Here is a 20,446-nt window from a genome sequence, read left to right as displayed (position 1 = left end):
ACAAAGAAAAACCATTCACAAAATTTTACTTTTGTGCTCAGTTGGCTACCTGAGCAATTGCCCTAAATTTTTAAACCTTGCAAAACATTCACCAGCCAATTCTTATGACCTACACTGTTGTCTGTACATCAAAAATTCATTGAAAAGGAAGGACCACCTTACTGGCATTTCTTCCTTTGTACTTATTTTTAATGGGTTTAAAAGAAAGCTCCTATGGCTAAGTCAGAAGCCTAGTAAAGGACCAGGTAATCCTTTAGACAGGAAGTGCAATAGGAAGCTAGGGACCAGTCATCCTATGCTTTTGCATGTCCTTCCTGCTTACTGAACCCAGATTTCCCTAGGTAACCTGTTAAGTTTGGGCCAATTCTGGCTGAACTTACAGAGTTACATCACTGACCTTTGTCCCAAACCAAATAAACTGCTAATGCACAAAATTAAACCTGTGCCCTTTGGATAAAGGATTCTTGACCTAGAGTGCCAGCCACTTAGGAAGGAACACAAATGTCACCAGAGAACAAAAATTATTTGGAAAAAAGAAAATATTGAAAAAAAAAAAAAAACTCAAGTCATAGATGCTCATTGCTGTCCCACAAACAATATGTATTTCATTAAGACAAATAAATTTTTAAACAGGTATCAACAAAACTCCATCAGGGATTGTATTTACTTAAGGTTCAATCAGCAATATTAATGCTTAGTTTTGTGATATTCTGGTTTTGAAATAATAAAAAAAGAGAAATTATATGTTCTACTTGTTTTCCACAAGCCCATTTGAGAAAAATCATTTGTAACAACAATATACCCATGGTTGGCTCAGAATCTCTCTAAAATGCTTTAAACAGAAGGAATTTAAAAAAAATTACACTCATCAGCAAGAAAAATATTAACATAACTCTCTAAACTTGGTACTTTTTAAGACAATTTTTAGCAAATGCAAAACTTTAATGGTGTCCTATGTCATCTAAAAAAAACCCATTAAAATGTGTCAAATGAATTTTGATGTAAGATGCCTCAAATACTTTCCGTTGAATCTGTGAAATGAAGGGCCAGGTATTCCTTTACATTTTATACAATATATAAAAAGAAAAACAGTTCACATTTTTTCACAAAAGAAGAAGCTTGATGTAAAAAATAAATGTATTTTTAACAGAAAGCAACTGACAACAATGAAATCAAATAAAACAAAAATTCATGGAGAATAAATAATATAAGCCATATATTTAACCTATAATGAGGTGGCATAAAAGATTATTTCTAGAATTAGAAAAAAACAGTGTTATGGCTTAAAGTTCTGCTCAATCAACAGGAGTTGTCTAAGGCCAGAGAAAAAGAAACTGATAACCAAAAAATAAGGCACCCAAAAATGTCAGGACCCTTTAGAGGGAAAAGAAGTAGAAGTAGGTACTTCAAAATACCTTCCTGGGACATACTTTAGCCTGTAGACACATCCCTGAAAGTTTCATTTTCCTAGCCTAACCTCTTTCAAAGATAGCCAAAAGTAGCTAAAGTAAAATTTTACCCCTACTGTATCTTAAAAATCCAGTTTAAATAGCAATCTCAACAAATATAGACTCTATAAAAGGCTATAGGTATTGGCCTAATCATTCTAAATTTTTTTCAACTAAAAATTATAGGACGGTTTAGAAACTAGGCCTGTTTGATATAATAACATTTGACTAACTCACCAATGTGATAGCTGCCTCCCTAAGAATCAACCTTTTTAATAACAAAAAAACTTTTCTTCTGACTCCTTATGAAGCTTAGCCTATGCAAGACAGGCCTAGAACACCAAAAACCCTTTAGATACTAAGGAATATGCATAATATTACTTACAGGTCACTGAAAAGCTAAGATTATTTCTATTATTTACAGTTTCCTTGTCTTTTCTCTAGACTTAACGATTTCACATGTTTATCCATTTAAAAAAATATATAGCATTGACGTCACAATCCTCAAATAATCTTTTTATTTGGGGGTTATAAAGTGCCAGCCCACGGACAAGTAATCCTGAGCGTTTGAGGGGATAATCCGACTAACCTCTGACGTCATATGTGTCTCAAAAAACGCTTGGATTAATCAGATTAGTAATCAGACAAGTAAACAAACGCACCCAATACTGCAGTATTGTTGCCCTTTTGACCCCTCAAGAATGAAAAGGCAGGTGGCTAGATAATATTCGGTACCTGATTATCTGTTTTAAAAGTCCTGGGAAACATCCTCAGGGTTTGACTCATCATCCGTTGAAACTCAGTAAATCACTTTTAGCGTACTAGTTCAAAAGTGTAATTATTGTTTTATTTCGGCTGCATTTACTACGATGTACTTATAGTGGCTACTGGGCAGTATTTGAAATTTAATGAGGCTTAGTTTAGAAAAATACATGCTTAGGTGCTTACAGGTTAGGCTTTGTTGTGGTTAGGAGTAGTGGTGTTATTCGTCAAAATGGGGCAAGTCTGGATTCAATTTTTCCGTTTTAAGTGAAAATGACAATGAAAAATGAACCATATAGTACCATAAAGGCAAAGGAATAGTAAGGAAAACTGATCTGTTTCTGTTCATACCTGAATTATGTAGGTCTGTCTTAGTTTTGTCAATATTTTTGAAGACGTTAAATATCAGCTAGGAGGGGGGGGGGGAGTAAACTGGGGTCTGCGGGGGCAGTTGCTACCCTGCTCCGTAGCAAATTACGCCACGGTTAGGATAGTTCTCCTGGGAGTGGGGCTGGCTACGTCTAAGGCTTCAAAACATGGAATTCTCGCCATGACTTTTTGGGATTTGTAGGTATCTCCTCCTTTTAGGAAAGTATTTTCCAGTTCCTACCCCTTCCCTAATTTGGGTAATTTAGTGAAGAATAATGAAAAAAGACTTTATACTGTTCAGTCTGGTAGCCATTTTGCCATGTCTTACGATCCTGGAGAAGCAGAATCTAATATAATCATGAATTTGTGCTCCTTATTTACGTTTTCACTAAATCTTCAAGTGTGAAGATTTCAGTCAAGTCTGATATTGAAAATAGAGAAGAAACTGAACAATAAAACAGCTCCCTCAGCACTAATTTGACTTGTTGGGCCGCTTCTCAATATTTTTACCCTTATCTATTGGAATAAAGTGATAGTATGGTTTTATCCGTTATATATTATTCACAGTAGAAGTAATAGACAGTAGCAAAATGTTTTTCAAACATGATACACACTTATAGCTTGCAATTTGGGAAGTTTCCCAAATTATCAGAGGTAGTTCTTTACACATTTTTGTGCCCTGCTCTTTACGCTAAAGTTTGACTCTGTCTCTCAATTCTTCTTTTTAAAACAGTAAAAAACTTTAGCGTAAAGAGCGGGGCGTTGATGAGGAAGCAGCCTCTTTCATTTACGAAGTAATTTCTGTTCGTTTTAAGTTTTAATGTCGCTCCTTGCTTTCAGTTAAAAAAACTTGTTTTTTTTATTTAATTTCTGAACATTTTTGAATCAATTTATGTTTTGATTTTGGCTCTCCGCAGAGGAATAATTAAAACGAAATTTGCATTTTTTTTTTTTTTTTTGGCTAAATGGCTTTCTCATAATTTTGATCGAATGATTCTGAGAAAAAAAGAGCGGGGGAGGAAGCCTAGTTGCCCTCCGATTTTTTGGCTAATTAAAAAGGCAACTAGAACTTTTAATTTTTTACGAATATTTTTATTAGTAAAAGATTTACGTAACTTATAAATTAGCTTACGTAAAAAACTTTTGTATTCTCATATTTTTATCACATATATGAGGGGGTTCGCCCCCTTGTCAGATCCTCGCTCTTTACACTAAAGCTTAAATTTTGTCCCAATTCATTAAGAATGACCCCAGAATCACAAAAGCCGTAGAATAAATAGTTGAAATTAGTAAAAATACTTTAGCGTAAAGAGCGAGGTATTAGGAGGAGGTGAGCCCCTCAAATGGGTAATAATTTCTGTTTGTTTTAAGTTTTAATGCTGTTCCTTACTTCCAGCTGAAAGAACTTTTTCACATTTTTTTTTTATTTTTTTTAAATAATGCTAGTAAATCCTCCCCTCATGGAGATTTTCTTCCCCCATGACAAATTATCGATGGAAAGTTCCCCCAGCATATCCCCCTCTTCTCAACCCCTCCCCCAACAAAAAAAAATCCTCCTGGAAACGCCTGTACACTTCCCAATAACCATTACTATATGTAAGCATTGGTCGAAGTTTGTAAATTGTTGCCCCTCCCATGGGGACTGTGGGGGAGTACGTCGTCCCCAAAGACATAGTTATAAGGTTTTTCGACTACGCTGAATAAAATGGCTATCTCAGAATTTTGATCCGTTGACTTTGGTAAAATAATTAGCGTGGGAGGGGGCCTAGGTGCCCTCCAGTTTTTTTGGTCACTTAAAAAGGGCACTAGAACTTTTCTTTTCCGTTAGAATGAGCCTTCTTGCAACATTCTAGGACAACTGGGTCGATACGATCACCCCTGGAAAAAAAAACAAAAAAAAAAAACAAAAAAAAAAACAAATAAACACGCATCCGTGATCTGCCTTCTGGCAAAAAATACAAAATTCCACATTTTTGTAGATAGGAGCTTGAAACTTCTACAGTAGGGTTCTCTGATACGCTGAATCTGATGGTGTGATTTTCGTTAAGATTCTATAACTTCTAGGGGGCGTTTCCCCCTATTTTGTAAAATAACGCAAATTTTCTCTGGCTCGTAACTTTGGATGGGTAAGACTAAACTTGATGAAATTTATATATTTAAAATCAGCATTAAAATGCAATTCTTTTGATGTAGGTATTGGTATCAAATTCCATTTTTTAGAGTTTTGGCTACTATTGAGCCGGGTCGATCTTTACTACAGTTCGTTACCACTAACTGTTTGATTAAATAAAAAAAAGTTTTATTTTAACTGCAAGTAAGGAGTGATATTAAAACTTAAAACTAAAAGAAATTATTCCGTATATGAAAGGGGTTGTCCCCTCCTCAACGCTTCACTCTTGACGCTAAAGTTTGACTCTTTCTCACAACTCTGCTTGAAAAAAATATATCAACAAACTTTAGCGTAAAGAGCATGGTGTTGAGGAGGGGACATCCCCTTTCATATACGGAATAACTTCTGTTCGTTCTAAGTTTTAATGTCGCTCCTTACTTGCAGTTAAAAAAGCTTGTTTTTTTATTTGATTTCTTAACGTTTTTGAATTAATACCTGTTTTTATTTTGGCTCACCGCACATGAATATTTTAAACGAAATTTGCATATCAATATTTTATTGGCTAAATGGCTTTCTCATAGTTTTGATCGGACGATTTTGAAAAAAAGGGGTGGGAGAGGAGGCCTAGCTACTTTCCGATTTTTGGTTACTTAAAAATACAACTAGAACTTTTTTTACGAACATTTTTATTAACGTAACTTACGAATTAACTTACATAACGAACTTTTATATTTGTATATTTTATTACGTATATGAGGGGGTTCGGCCCCTCGTCAATACCTCACTCTTTACGCTAAAGCTTGAATTTCATCTCAATTATTTGGGACCCCTGAATCACAAAGGCCGTAAAACAAATAGTTCAAATTACTAAAAATACTTTGGTATAAAGATCAAGGTATAGTGGAGGAGACGAACCCCTTTATATGCATAATATTTTCTGTTCGTTTTAAGTTTTAATGTTGCTCCTTACTTCCGGTTGAAAAAACTTGTATTTATTTATTTTCTCATTGCTTTTTTTTAACAATACTTGAAAATCCTGTCCTCCTTCACGGACATTTTCTTCCCTCGTGACAAATTCCTCCATGGAAAGATCCTCGAATTTAATCCCCTTCCCCAACCCATTCCCATCCCAGCTCGAAACATTCCCCCTAAAAGTGTCTTTACACTTCCCGATAGCTATTACTATATGTAAACTATGGTCAAAATTTATAACTTGCAGCCCCTCCCCCGCGGACTGTGGGGGATTAAGTCGTCCCCAAAGACATAGTTATTAGGTTTTTCGACTATGCTGAAAAGAATGGCTGTCTCAAAATTTTGATCCGGTGAATTTCGAAAAAAAAGAGCATGGGAGAGGATCTAGGTGCCCTCTGACTTTTTGGGTCGCTTAGAAAGGGCACCAGAACTTTTCATTTCCGTTAGAATGATCCCTCTCGCGACATTCTAGGACCATTCTAGTACCTTGGTCGATATGATCACTCCTGGAAAAAAACAAAACAAAACAGAAAAACAAAAAATAAAAAAAACACGCATTTGTGATCTGTCTTCTGGCAAAAATATATGAAATTCCACATTTTGTAGATAAGAACTTGAAACTTCTACAGTAGGGTGGTCGGATACGCTAATTCTGATAGTGTCATTCTCAAGATTCTATGACTTTTAGGGGGGCGTTTTCTCCCTATTTTCTAAAATAATGCAAATTTTCTCAATTCTCGTAACTTTTGAGGGGTAAGACTAAACTTGATGACACTTTTATATTTAGAATCAGCATTAAAATTCGATGCTTATGATGTAACTATTGGTATCAAAATTCCGTTTTTTAGAGTTTTGATTACGATTGAGCCGGGTCGCTCCTTACTACAGTTCGTTACCACGAACTGTTTGGAGAGGGGACATGTTTGATCCCAGGTCTACTAAAAGTGTTATGGTATTAAAGTGAAACTTTTAAGAAATTTCGAGAGGGATATTGACACACTTAAAACATGTTATGTGTATGCTGGTTGTCATTAGCGTCAGGCTGTCATTAGTTGTCAGGCTCTAGTGCCCTTTTTAAGAGTCAAAGTGATCGGAGGGCAGCCATCATCCCCTCCCCACATGTCGCATTTTCCCTGAATGCATCCGATAGAACTTTTGAGATGGCTATTTGTTGTCGTAGAAACTCCAAAAAGGGCTCATTTGATTGGAAATTGTAAGGGATAGTGCCCTTTTTAGAAGCCAAAAGTGATTGGAGGGCAACAAGCCCCCTACCACTCGGTCATCATTTCTCTAAACACACCCAATCAAAATTTTCAGATAGCCGTTCAGCTCAGTTGAAAGGTCTGGAAATTATGTCTTTGAGAATGGCACACCCCCTTGAAGCCCTCAGCGTAAGGGTTGTAAATCATGCTCCAAGGGCATGTAAGGTTTTTATGGAAAGGGCGGTCACATAAACTTTGGAGGGGGCTCATTTGATTGGAAACCAGAAGTTCCAGCACCATTTTTAAGATTCAAAGTGATCGGAGGGATTGTTCAAAAATAGTCAAAAGATCATTTAACAAAGCCTTGGGGTTGACAGATTCCCCAGAGTCGATGGGTAAGGGTTTTAAGCTAAGCCCCAGGGGCATATAAGGTTCTTGTGGAAGGGGTGGTCGTGAGAACTTCAGAAGAGGTTCATTTAATTGGAGATGTTAGTTCTAGTTCGCTTTTAAGAGTCAAAAGTGATGTGGAACCAGCCACCCTCCCTGATGGTAGTGCATCAGATGCTTAGAGTGTCTGGCACCGTGAATATAGGAATAAAAAAAAATGTTTGTTTAACATATATTAATTGAAAAAACGACGAAATCTGCTCTCTGCAATTTGCGTATAGATTGCTTAAGGCTTAGAGTCCTAGTGGTCTCTGTTACATCAAAGACGATTCTACTTCCTTGGAAGGACGACTACTTATTTGCTTCTATTATTTACAGGATTGGTTTAATGACTGTGCACGCGTCATTTCTCTAGACTGTGGTCAACATATTGAATGGATCACTCCACTTGGTCTCCCAGTTGTTCAAACTTATTCTAAGGATGTTAGAATGGAGAGGCCTAACTCTGTTAAGCAGAAGAATGCATTTGCTCCAAATTTCGTCCATTCATTAGACTCTTGTCATATGATGATGACGTCGTTGTTTTGTCAACGAGCGGGAATATCATTTGCTTCAGTTCATGATTGTTTCTGGACTCATCCATGCTCAGTTGAAGTCATGAATAAGGTAACTTTTAGCCTAGTTTTTGGTAAAGCTGTGCCCAAAATTGAGCTGTCCTAGCCGAGTGGTTCTCGCAGTAGATTTTAAATCCTGAGGACAGGGGTTCTAGTCCTGGTGCCGCTGGTTATTGCGTTTGGGATGGGGGTCAGTGGTGTTGCTGTGTAAGCTCAGCCAGATTCGAACCAGCTCTAAATGGGTTCTTGGAAAAATTTGGGGGAAACATGGGTGTCGGTTGATTTACTCCCAGCCACGCATTACACTCACTGCCGAAGGCAGAAAATCAGAAGATCGGTACGCAGACGAATGATCTGTGTATGACCAATGACCGATGGCAAATCGGTCATTGGCAAACAGGTATGACAAACAAACAAATCGGTCATTCACAAATCGGTATGACAAACAGACCAATGACCAATGGTGTGTGCTACGCAGACCATTGGTCAGCTTGCGAGAAATAAGTTTTAAAAAAAGTTTTTAAGTGTACTTAAAATCTTGTTCTGGGCTTTAACGATGTGGGTAATTAATTTTGTAATGACAAATTCTAACTGAGGCCAAAAATGAGTCTTTGAAAGTATTAAGCTAACATCATGACAAACTTACATCAAGACAAAGTTTGTTACAAGGAGTGTATAATTGGATGATAAAATTTTTGACTGAGATGGAATGCCCAACTGTATCAATGTATCGGAAAAGTTGGATGGTTGCTTAGCAGGGGGTAAGATAAGATAATATTTATTTTCAAAACACTATCACAAGCTCTATAGAGCCGAATTCGCTTTATATGTCAGTAAAAGTTAAGAAAAAAAATTCAAATCAGTACATTAAGTAAAATACTGAAAATTAAAAAGAAATAAAAAAGGCAAAATCATCAAAGATAAAGGGTAAATCAGTAAACTTGAGAATTAAATTGCAAAAACATTACAGTAAATCAAAATAAAAATGGCCATAGAGGAAAAGGGGAATTTGGCAAGTACATAATCACGAATTATTATTATTAAGTTGTTCCAGAATAAAGGGGATAAAACTTTTACGAAACCTCTCTATAACAGCATGGATCGGAGAGTAAGTTGGGATTGCTAAGGAGGCTGACCGGGAGAGTCGGAGTCTAATGGGATTCTGAAAATCAGTGAGTAAGTCCTCAGTACGGGGATTGGAAATGACTGATTTAGCGAAAAGTAGGCAAATTTTTTCCCTCCTTTCTTTTAAGGTGACAGTGCGTGCAGCTTTAAGGAGGAAGGAGTATGGACACTTAAGATCATTAGAAACTGTGAGATTCAGAGTCATGAGATTCAGTCATACTGATAGAAAATTCTTGTTGCAAATTTCTATTATTCATTGTTCTACTTCTGTTGTTCTAATTTTATTGTTCTATTAGTATTGATGTCGCTGAAATCGGAAGTAGTAAGTTACTTTTATGCCATTTATTCCCAAACGTCTATTTTGATGCGTATTTTAATGTTTATGTTACACTCCTTCAGAAAGTGGGTTTCGGACGCAACTCTTATACGCAGGGTACGTTTTATTCGTTTCATTAGTTGTATTCGTTGTACTTGGATGGGACCAACACTCACCATGAACCACATTTTTTTTTTCCGGCAAACACAATTTTATAATTCTCCTATTAGCAAGTAAGTAAGAAAGTAAAATATTATTACCCGTATTTTTCACATGGAACAAAACGGAGTATAAGGAAAAAAAATAAAAGAAAAAAGAGAAGAAAAACGGAGAGAAATTTAAAACGCAACATGGAAAAATACACAATCAAGAACTGTAGAAATGTTTAAGCCAGGGTGGTTCCATTTTGCCTGGAAATTAGAACTCAACCGGGTTGCTGCGATACTGGGGTCTGCAATCCTGTGTTTATCTATATTTCTCGCCGATAAGGGGCATCGCAGCAGGAACTTCGCATACCTAAAATAAAGGGACCGGAACTTGCGTTTTTGGGTGTCAGTTAATAAATTCCAAAATGGCGTGATGTATAGAATATGCGGCAGTGCGACAGCGTTATACATATTCGCGAGATACTTTCGGCATAAGAGAAGTCTTCTGGCGACGATAGACCCATACGCGGTGCGGAGTTTTTTCTCGACACGTTTGACGAGCATTAGACGAGTTTCATTAAGGTTACGGCCTATGGGCAGACCCAGATACACGACGTGAGATGAAACGGTAATTGACTCGCTACCCAGGAGGAGGTGTTCAGGCTGAGAAGAATTATCGTTGGAAAAAAGAACTGCAGATTTAGAAGTATTGAAAGCGAGGCCGATTTTTCGGTATTCATCACGTAGGATCTAGAAATTCGATTGCAGACCCCTAATAGACCGACTTAGATTTAATAGATCGTCTGCGTATGTATGTAGCGATACATTTATATTTTTGGAGGTACGTGAAACATTGATACATGCCTGGGCACTTAAAACGCTGCTATTGTACAAACTTGGGGATAATAATGAACCCTGGCGGACACCTTTCTTTACTGGAACAACCACTGATGTGATGCGGTTACCTATCTTTATACGCGCTTTTAAACGGCAATACATATCGTACAGTACGCTAGTGACACGGATGTTTACACCTTGCTGGTAAGCGGCTACTAAAAGGGCCTGAGCGTAATTCGACGGATCAAACACTCTACTCACATCAAAAGCACCGATCACTATAAGGTCACCAGATTCGTGAGAATCTGCTAGAATAGCGGCAAGACTGAAGAGAGCGTGAGCACAACCGAGACCCGGTCGGAAACCGATCTGGTGGTCAGTCATTCGGTACGAATATTGAATTTCTTTTGTGACTAAGAGCTCTAGAACTTTACAGAGCACTGGAGCAACAGTGATTGGCCTGTGCGAAGAGCATTAATCTGTTGGTTTCCCTTTTTTAAGGATGGGCGAAAGCAAACTGACGCACAAAGAGTTAGGTACTATATCAGTGGTGAAAATAATCTGGAGCAGCAGCGTCAGATACTCAATAAGCATAGTGGTACCGTGTAGCAGATTTAGGGTGCACAGTTCGTCTACACCACGGGAATGTTTCTTCTTTGGCTTTAAAACAGCTTCATGTACGTTTCCGTAAGTAACGATAAAATCAGGAACACACTGGTTGGATAATACCAATTCTAGCCGTTTTGCGAAGAGATTACGCGTATTTAGGTCGGGGGCACTGAATTTGTTGGAAAAGTAAGATTCCCAATCTTTTTCGCTAATCGAATCATGGGGTTTTCCGGTGGCCGGCTCGCTCAACCGGGCTTTCCAAATTAGTTTTGGGTCACTTACGATTCTGGAGTACTCTTCTTTTAATTTGGTACGATGAGCTTTCAGTTGCTTGTCAAATTTTCGTTTCGTCCATAAACGGACGGAGTTAACAGGACCGGATTTAGGCCTATCATAATCTTGCCACATTCTAAACCAAAACTTAGCATCGTTGCAACACTTAACTAGAGCCGGATTTTGCGAGAATTTGGGAACTTCTGTTTTTTTTAATTATGGCAAGTTTATTGGAGCCTCTCCGTTCATGTTCCATGACGTAATTTTGACATAGGCTGGGCTATTAGACATTGGGCCGCTTCAGCTCATTGACGATTTTTATTATTGTGGGGCACTTGAAGGAATGGCAAGTGTGGCGTTTTGATTTGCAGAGGGCGCATGCTATAGGGTTTTCACAGGACTGGTCCAGGCTAGAGCAGTGACCTCCTTCTGCGCATCGAGAGCAAAATTGCTGGCTAGAACAGGTAGCTGGAAATATGACCAAAATTCTGGCAGTTAAAACAGCGCTTTGGAAGAAATATAAATTCCTCGATGGGGTACCGCTCCAAGTAAATTTTAGGAGGGTTTTTCATGGCGTGTTTCAGATGCTGGCGGGATGAGAAGTATAATTGGAAGGATCTGGTTTTGCCACATTGATCAGCTTTTTCACAATTCGGTATAATTCTCTTAAGCGCGTCACCATTAATGTGAGCTGGGACAAACTTGATCATACCGATGAAAGTGAGAGTTTTAACGCTTTCCAGTGTTTCAAGCGATTTTTCGTTAATAGATGTTGCTAGTACCGCTGCTTTAGATTTGTTCCTAGTTACGAGGCGCCATTCGTACTTCCCTCGACGGAGTTCAAGATCGTCATCATTCAAAGCATCACCACAAATATTCGACAGGAAGTTTTTCCTTTCTTCTGCGGTAACAATGGTAGGAGGAGGCTTGTTCAAGACTACTGAGTAAGACGGAGGAGAAGGGGTAGACTCATTAGTTTGAGCATCAACGGTGTTGCCCTCAAGCCACTGTAATGTTTTCTGGTTAAAACGGTCAGGCAGGCCATTGAACTTGCGATTCATCTCGTTGACGGTGGACACTACACGAGGAGCGATCTCTTCATTGCAGGCGGGAACTTCATGGGGCTCAAAAATAACGAACTAAGGAAGCTGTCTCTTTTCTTTGGCACAGCGAGCGAACATCTTCGCAATGTCCAGCAAGTTGTCCTCGTTCTTTACATGTTTTATTACACGTTCCCGTAAGTCCGACTTGCGATAGATAATTTCCTTCGCTTCTAAAATCGCTTCACGGCTGAAAAACTCGTGTCCTTGCCTTGTAAAAACATTTGTTTTCACACCTGCTATCATAGCTCTTGAGATAAAGTTCAGTACTGCATTCCGCACTAGGGTATCACCCATCACAAACCGGTTTTACACGGGAAAAATCAAATGCGATTCTCTTGTCGAGATTCAACACTAGCGTAATTAATGTCTAATCAGAATAGTTGGGGGAGGAGCATAAGTCAACATAAACAAGGCATAAACAAGGGAATCTCTTCTATTAGCTAGATGCTTTTGAATACAAATGTACGTGTGTCCTGCTTTTTAGTAATCTGAGTTACACAAGAACTACTAATCTATTTAGAGTAAGTTTTTTCGCCTTTTTTTAGTTTTTCTTACAATTTCTTGTATTACCTATATGTGGTATGTTTGTGTCTTTTTTAAGCTGTGTCCCCCCGACTAAAATGGCCTGCTTCCCTCTCCAAAATAGATTCCTACGTATATACCTTTTTGGAAGTCAGGATTCCCTCTTTTGTAAGAAATAGGTATGAAATTTCTTTCAAAATGTTAATTTCTTGCAAAACTTTTTACCACTAGGAATAAATTTTGGTGCCTTTTTGATTTCAACGCTAACATCCATGTTTTAACACTTTTTTATTCATTTTCTCAGATATGTCGGGATTCTTTTGTTGATCTTCATTCACAGCCCATTTTGGAGAATCTGTCTAGCTTTTTTGAGAAGACCTACGGAAAACCATTTGAGCATCTTGTTGAGAAGTATGGCAGTGTTGATTCAAGAAAATTGGAAGTGTTTTCACATGTGCCTCCGCGAGGAGATTTTGATCTCGAAGAAGTTAAAAAATCAACATGCTTCTTTAGCTGATTATGTTTAGTTCTTTTTTAGTTAATTTTTGTTAATTAAACTTTTGACTGTATATTTTCTTTTATTTTCAAAGAGATTCCTGGGTAAGTTTTTGGTAATAGTTGAAAATTTTTAATATTACAAGGCATAAGCTGTACAGGAGAGCAAAATGCTGAAATGATTATTATGTAATTTTCAATTTAATAACGCTTACGTCGCCAGTACAAGTTTTGCACTTTTCTGCCATTTTCTCCAATGCTCAGGTTTACAGTTTCCGTTGTATCGAAGTCAGCGTGGATTTCTTCGTAACTGAGTGAGATTACGCCGATGATACCGGCATTCTTTCAGAAAGGTGTTTAAAGACCCAGTTCTTGATGAATGAATTAACGAACGTCTCCGTACAGATGGGCCTGAAGATTAGCCCATCTAAGACTGGTGACGCATCCTTACAAGGAGCCCCCCCCCCCCATCATGCTTTGCGGCTCTCTCATGGAAATCATGAGTGAAACCAAAATACCTTGGTTCGATTGTTGACTATTATGGTGGACACTCATCTAGAATCTATGTCAGGACACCTTCTAGCTACGAAGCATTTGCTCAACGCAACACACGCCTCTGAAGACAAAGGAAAATCCGAAAATTAGGATGTGAAAGTCGCTACTTTTACGATCAATATTCTTCTGCGGTTGCGAAACGCATCCTTACAAGAAAACCCCCCTCCCATTCAGGCTCTCCCATAGAAGTCAGGAGTGAATTCGAATACCTTGGTTCGAATCATTTACTCAGCTCAACACACGCCTCTGGAGGCAAAGGAAAATCCGAAAATTAGGATGTAAAAGTCTCTACTCTTATGATCAATATACTTATGCGGCTACGAGACGTGGGCTGTGAAAGCAAGCGGCATTCATGCTCTAAGTGTATTTTATACAAATATCTGAGGAAAATCGTAAAAAATCCTAATTAAAAATCGAGCAAAGACGACTCTAGTGGTTCAGCCACGCCCTGAGACGACTTGGAATTATCCACAAAGCCACTTAGTATGTTCCCCTTTTCGAGGGAAGGAACAAAGCGGGTGCGAGGCGGCAAAAAACATGTATGGGTCACGTTGAAACCGATCTGGAACCCCTCCGTGAATTCAGGAGGTATGGAAGGAGATAAGACAAGTCTTGTCTTGACTTGATTGCACTGCTTATAAGGATAGGGACTCTCGGGAAACCCTTATGACAAAGCTGCTGGACACCATGGAGAGCTGACGCTTGTAACCTGCTGAATACAAGAAAGCGAATCGTGCGGAGTTGGATGTTACAGCACAGAACGACAGTTGAGCTACCATTCGGTGGCTAAGATTTAAGCTTTATCACTGAATTTGAAATTTTCTTTACTATTGTGCTTACGTATAGTTCTGTATATAGCTTGGCAACATTAGGGGGTGGGGGAGGAGGTGTTGGTAATAGTCCTTTTATTTAGGAACTGCATCAACTGGGCAATCAAATAGAACGGTTGTTTTTTATTATTATTGTTTTTCCTTAAGAAGAGGCACTAAATTGGTGTTACTCTGTTACTGAAATCAACTTAAAATATTACTTACCTCCAATATCAAAAAACGTTTCTACATAGTTTAGGGTTATATCTAGACCTGCTAGAGGATGCGAATTGGAACAACATTGACTATTGCATTTAGAAAGAACATTGGAAAGGGAATTAAATGGTTCTTTTTTCCATCAAACTTATTTTCTATAACATAACTTACCCAAAAGTTTATTGATTTGGCTGGTTTTAATTTTTTGCTATTATTTATCATAACCAGTTTGTTCATTATGGCAAATAATGCCAGTTTGTTAGTAGGCCAGACCCAGAAAGGGTATTTTCTCTAATGTTACATAGACTTTGTAATATACTTGAACAGCTTAATCACAGACGTGAACAGCTTTTTTTCTACTTGTCTACTAATTACTAATTTTTGTCTACTCTTTTTTCGTTAAAATTTTTGATCGTCAATTATTTTTCAGTTCATTATGTATCCATACATATTTACAACCCTGCAATAGAGTAAGACATATCAGGTACTCAAAATATCTGGCCCCATAAATATAGCAGTTAAAAAAGTATGTTTATTCCATGAAAGTGACAACAAATTAATATCTAAAAAAGGGAGTCTCTGAAATACATTGCTACATAACTTAAAACAAGTATACATCATCCTTTATAATTTTTTTTTTATTAAAAGTAAGTGAATAGCTTAGTTTAAAAATTAACATTTGAGGTACCTTGTGATAGCGCAGTGAAGAGGCCACAGCTCCTCATGGGCTTCAGGTTCAATCCCGCTTGTCGCAAGGAATGGGAAGATTTAATTATTGTAAACAATTTTTTCTTATGTTTGAATCAATTTGTTATATCGTTTCCATCTGACTTGAGAGAATTTTTATCATGTGAATAAATAAAACACATGTTTTTGTCTTCTAAATTTCTAAATTGTCAATTTTATTTTCTTCACATTTGGCCAAAGATACAAGACGCAAATAAGACGCAACAAAAAATTGAATAAAACCAGATTCACACTGCTTCCGATGAAGACATTCTAGACGAGGAGCTACGTTTTCTTTCAGGAATTTCGAGCGCTTTTGAGGGTATTTTATATTTTTCCTTCTCGTAGGTTTCACGTTCCTTGTTCCACAAAAAGTTCTGCTTCTTCACGTCTTCATGTTGCCTAAAATACATTATATATGTAAATAATAAAGGCCAATGCAAAAAAAAAGAAGTAAAGTAGCATAGAAGCGGGTTAACACAAATGTTTGCACAGAAGCATTATTCGCATGTTGTGGCAATTTAGTTTCCCAACTGAGCAGTTCCAGTAGTTTCGTCCACCAATTTATTGAGTTTAAAAGTCAGATTTAACTTGGCAATTACGCAAGCTTCTTGCAATTTTTCCTGCAGCTATGTAAATTGATGATTAAATTTATTCTAAGCATCAACAATATCTGTGGAACAGACAATCATTTATAAACTTAACGTTGATCTAAACCACGTAATATTGGTTCTGTTGAACCTACAGTAATTTAAGAAAAGTGACAGTCCATAAAACGTAGCATTAGGGTTTCAAATTTGTCTGTCATGCATAGCAAAACAAAACTCAAATTGGCAATATGGGTCCAAGATATCGAACCCGGCTGTAGAAACGCACTGCAGGGCTGACGCAAGGAACCTTGTAGTTAAGAAGTGTCATTAATATGATCCAATACAAACCAAAAAAGAAGAAAAACTCAAAGCATGTCAAAACAAACTATGTTAAAGACGAATCAAATAATGCCAAATTTTTTAAAAAGTAAAAAAAAATTTATTACACTCAATCAACACCTCGGGAAAAGAATAAATGATCAAAAAAATGATACCGAAAGACTAACAAACAAACAAAAATCGACAAAAAAGGGCCAAAATCTAAATACTTGAAAGATGGCAGATAACAGGAAAGACTAGAGGAATTAGAGGAAAGAGAACGAGAAGATCAGTTCCGTACCATAATAAAAAGGAACACGCCCATTTTCTTGATATCTTTGTATAAGCGAATGGATTGGGGAAATATAGTGACTTCCTAAGGAATCTTAAAACTCATCAACGTCATTTATACTGAAGACGATATCTGTTGCATGTCCACAGGTGGCAATAGAGGAATGCCCTAAGATATGCAGGGTACCTTCATAGGAGGTACGGACAAAGGGGGACCTTTTCCCTGTGGGTCCATAATAGAAAGTGGGGTACACTCACCCAGGGTCATAAATACGGATGGAGGAGGAAGAAGGCCCCTCAAATGTACGCTCAACAGGGCCCACCGGCGTGTCCACACGTTCCATAAGTTACAAACCTTCTCCCAGTAATGGGTCAAATTGCATGGTGACGCAGAACACCATCGTGAGAGGATCCTCTATAGGAGGACAACTGCGGCAGGGCGTAAGATCTAGATCTATGAACAACGGCCTCTGCAAGGGCCGTCTCGACCCTTTCGGGGTACCTGCAGGACTGGACACCTTGCAGTCCACTCTATTCCCACTTAAGGAGCGGCGCCCGTCGAGTAAATTATACCCTTGTAAACGACACAGCATTCGCACGGGATTCAGATTAACGGAAAATTCTTTTGGGCTTAGTCTGTTTTGACGGGCGTTTTAACGCTGAAAAAACCCTCTTCCTAACTAATTTACCTACTATGGGCTGCCTCTCCGTAGTAGCGTAATATTAGTAGACATGAACATATAATGAGTCGGAGGTAATAGTCTTGGGACTGTCTGTGCAGGATTTCGACTGTTGATAGAAGAGCATCGCCAAGTGCTGAAAACCATGTATTGATCCCCGTCCTGATTACACAAAGCCTCCGGTTCTAAGCCAGTTGCCGTCCGGTTCTAAGCCGGCTTAAGTGCTTCGGTGTAGACTTGAGAAGTTATGTTGTTCCCCCTCCTGCAGTGGTATCCAGGATCATTGCTCTTCCTGATACCAAACTAATTTCAATGATTTAAAGAACATGGAATGCTACGACGTTAAAAAGTGACTATCGTATCGAAATTTTGACCGACGAATTCAGAGGATTCGAAAAGGACGTATTAGAAATTTCAGAAACTCATATTCCAGGGGTAAGAAGCATAAAATTAGGTGACATAGAATTTGTTTACTCAGGCAGGAAGGATGTGCTACATAGAAAGGGAGTAGGGCTCATGATGAATAAGGAAGCTGCTAAGTCTTTTTTAGGCTGAGAAGGTAATACAACAGAATACTAATTGCTCATTTTATGACTATAAAGTTCAGGGTATCAGATATAGTAGTACATGCCCCTGTTGAACCGACTGACGGAAATACTAGTGACTCTGAATTTTACTTACAGTTACAGGAGCAAATAGACAGGGTCCCTGGTAGAAATATGGTTTTTTAACTAGGAAATTTTAATGCCCAGCTCGGTAGAAACAGGGATAGATAGTATCCTAGCCTACGTAAATTTGGTGTAGGACAAGAAAACAGTAATGGCTACTGACTGTTGCAATTTTGTGAGTACAACAATTTATACTGTCATAAAACGATACAAATATTATTATTACAAACGTATTGGTTATTTAAATACGGTGATCGGTCACAAAATGGCCCATAGGTTGACATGGTATTCACGTGATGGTAAGACAGCAAACCTTATTGATTATGTTATAGTAAACTGAAGACTAGCAGGATCAATACGAGGTACTAGGGTAAATAGGAGTGCCGTAAATAGGTACTAGGGTAAATGACCCAACTGTGAGGCCTCGAACGAGTCCGTTGATTTTTGAATTAAAATCGAATAGTTGTGGGCATCAAATCTTGGGTAACTGAAGAAAAAGCCAAGGCAGATAGTCCAATTGAGTGAGAGGCAATTCTGGCATTAGTTGCATCCCCCTTTATATGGATCATTTTGATCGACTTTGTCTTAAGGAGCACAGGAAAGGCAGTGGGAGACAACGGAATCATATGGAGAGGAAAACTTTCACGGTCTTAGATTATGCTAATGATTTAAGCATCCTGTGCTAGATTCAGTTTGAAAATTAATGTTAAGAAGACTAAGTCACTAAGGCTAGGAATAAGTGAAGATGAAAAGGTGGCGTTGGATAACGAAAAGATTGATCAGGTGGACAGCTTAACTTGCCTTGGTAGTATTATTAGCAAAGACGGTGGGAGCAGTGAAGATGTTAAAAGTAGAATAGCCGAGGCCCAGGGTGTTTTTTCACAGTAAAAAGGGCTTGGAGGAATAGGAAGATAAGTCTGCAAACCAAGATTAGAATATTGGAAGGTGTTGTGATTACAGTGGTCAAATATGGCTCCGAAGCATGGGCTGCCTACAGATTGTTCTGGGTGCCCGGCTGACTGACTGTATTTCAAACTATAGGCTCTACAAAAACAAGGTTCAATTCCGCTTTCAAGGGCTATTATGAAAGAAAGGGTGAGATGCCCAGGGCACGTTCAGCGAATGAAGGATGACAGATTGCCGAAGATTGTCATTTTCGGCCTACCGTCTATGGCTAAACGGAAAGTATGTCGTCCTCGTATGGTTTGGGAGGATGCCATAAAGAAAGATTTAAAGGAATAGGAATTTCCTGGGAAGGTGTAAAGAGGGAGGCTTTGAATAGATTGGGATGGAGGAGGAGCGTACGTAGCTGTGTTGACCTCAGGTGGCTTGGTGCTTTGGTGAGTTGTTAGGAGTAGTAGTAGTAATTATAAGAAATATTGATTTATCCATATCATTTTGAATTACATGATAAGAAATTAATGTTTGTTAAAACAATTAAATAACTAATTAATCGAATAACTAATTGATAAATACATAGTATAGTATTAAAGACAAAACGGTAAAATCAATAAACATTATTCAATATACTTCTGCTAGTCAAGCTTTAAAACTTGACTCCTTCAATTGTTGTTTATATTGTTAGCACTAAATCGTGTACGATTATACTAGTACAACCATTATTTTACACCTAAGAGTTTAATTAAGTATAATAGGCAACGTTAGTATTCTTGCACGCTTTCTTTTTTTTGCCAGTACCTAAGTTTTCTCTTCTATTTCGCGTTTTTTTTTTTTTTTTTTTGTAGGTTAAGGTGTTTAGGTTACAAGGAATTACACAGCATATATATCTAAAAACATTAGGAAATTGAGTATTCAATTCCAGAGAAAGACCTCAATATGCAGTTATGAAATTTTTGGCAGTAGCGGACGCCAAACTAAAAAAAAAAAAAGAAAAATGGGCGAAGAATGAGCCAAAAGAAATTTTAAAACAGATGGCACCAAACACCTCAAGAAGGAGGTATATCTTCCCTCTGAAGGTCTAGATGTCTCTGTAATCAACAAACTATCAATGTTTTAATTTTAAGAGCGAAAAATGTTGGCAAATTTAGCTACTTATGTTCACTCGTTTATTCTGGCTGTTTTGCGTGGCAGCACTAGCAGAAAAATCTACTGTCCAAAAACTGCATGGTTTTGAAACAACCGAAAGGAAAACCTTAGAAAATCGGTTTCCACCCAGTGGGAAAGTGTTTTGATGTCCTTTGTCCATAAAGGCGGTTTTTTGAAAAAAAAAAAAAAAAAACTGTGGCATACCTTCTAATGAATTCCGTGTCAGTTGGTAAGCTGAATTCCCACATGTTCTTACA

The 20,446-nt window shown here is 37.9% G+C and overlaps 2 protein-coding genes and 1 long non-coding RNA gene across 4 annotated transcripts in view; 1 reads left to right on the top strand and 2 right to left on the bottom strand.

The window, feature by feature from the left end:
• LOC136026645 (uncharacterized) overlaps nt 1-20,446 on the bottom strand; it is a 580,251-nt gene that overhangs the window by 237,795 nt on the left and 322,010 nt on the right. The gene's annotated exons all lie outside the window — the stretch shown is intronic.
• On the top strand, nt 1,103-13,364 carry LOC136025678 (DNA-directed RNA polymerase, mitochondrial-like). Its single transcript, XM_065701656.1, has 3 exons — nt 1,103-1,124; nt 7,629-7,916; nt 13,100-13,364. Exons 2-3 carry the CDS (start codon nt 7,740-7,742, stop codon nt 13,310-13,312), a joined length of 390 nt encoding a protein of 129 aa, XP_065557728.1. The 5' UTR covers nt 1,103-1,124; nt 7,629-7,739; the 3' UTR covers nt 13,313-13,364.
• Nucleotides 15,389-20,446, bottom strand: part of LOC136025677 (DNA-directed RNA polymerase III subunit RPC5-like) — a 16,426-nt gene continuing 11,368 nt past the window's right edge. For both annotated transcript variants that reach the window (XM_065701654.1, XM_065701655.1), the window contains exons 5-6: nt 20,394-20,446; nt 15,389-15,998 (exon numbers count right to left, since the gene is read on the bottom strand). The exon at nt 20,394-20,446 is cut by the window's right edge and continues 111 nt beyond it. In XM_065701654.1, the coding sequence (XP_065557726.1) occupies nt 15,845-15,998; nt 20,394-20,446 (207 nt within the window). In that variant the 3' untranslated portion in view covers nt 15,389-15,844. The remainder of the gene's footprint in view (nt 15,999-20,393) is intronic.

Source organism: Artemia franciscana, chromosome 4, assembly GCF_032884065.1.
Source record: "Artemia franciscana chromosome 4, ASM3288406v1, whole genome shotgun sequence".
NCBI classification, from domain to species: domain Eukaryota; kingdom Metazoa; phylum Arthropoda; class Branchiopoda; order Anostraca; family Artemiidae; genus Artemia; species Artemia franciscana.
The sequence above is the reverse complement of the archived record's forward strand: the minus strand, read 5'-3'. Positions and strand labels throughout refer to the sequence as shown.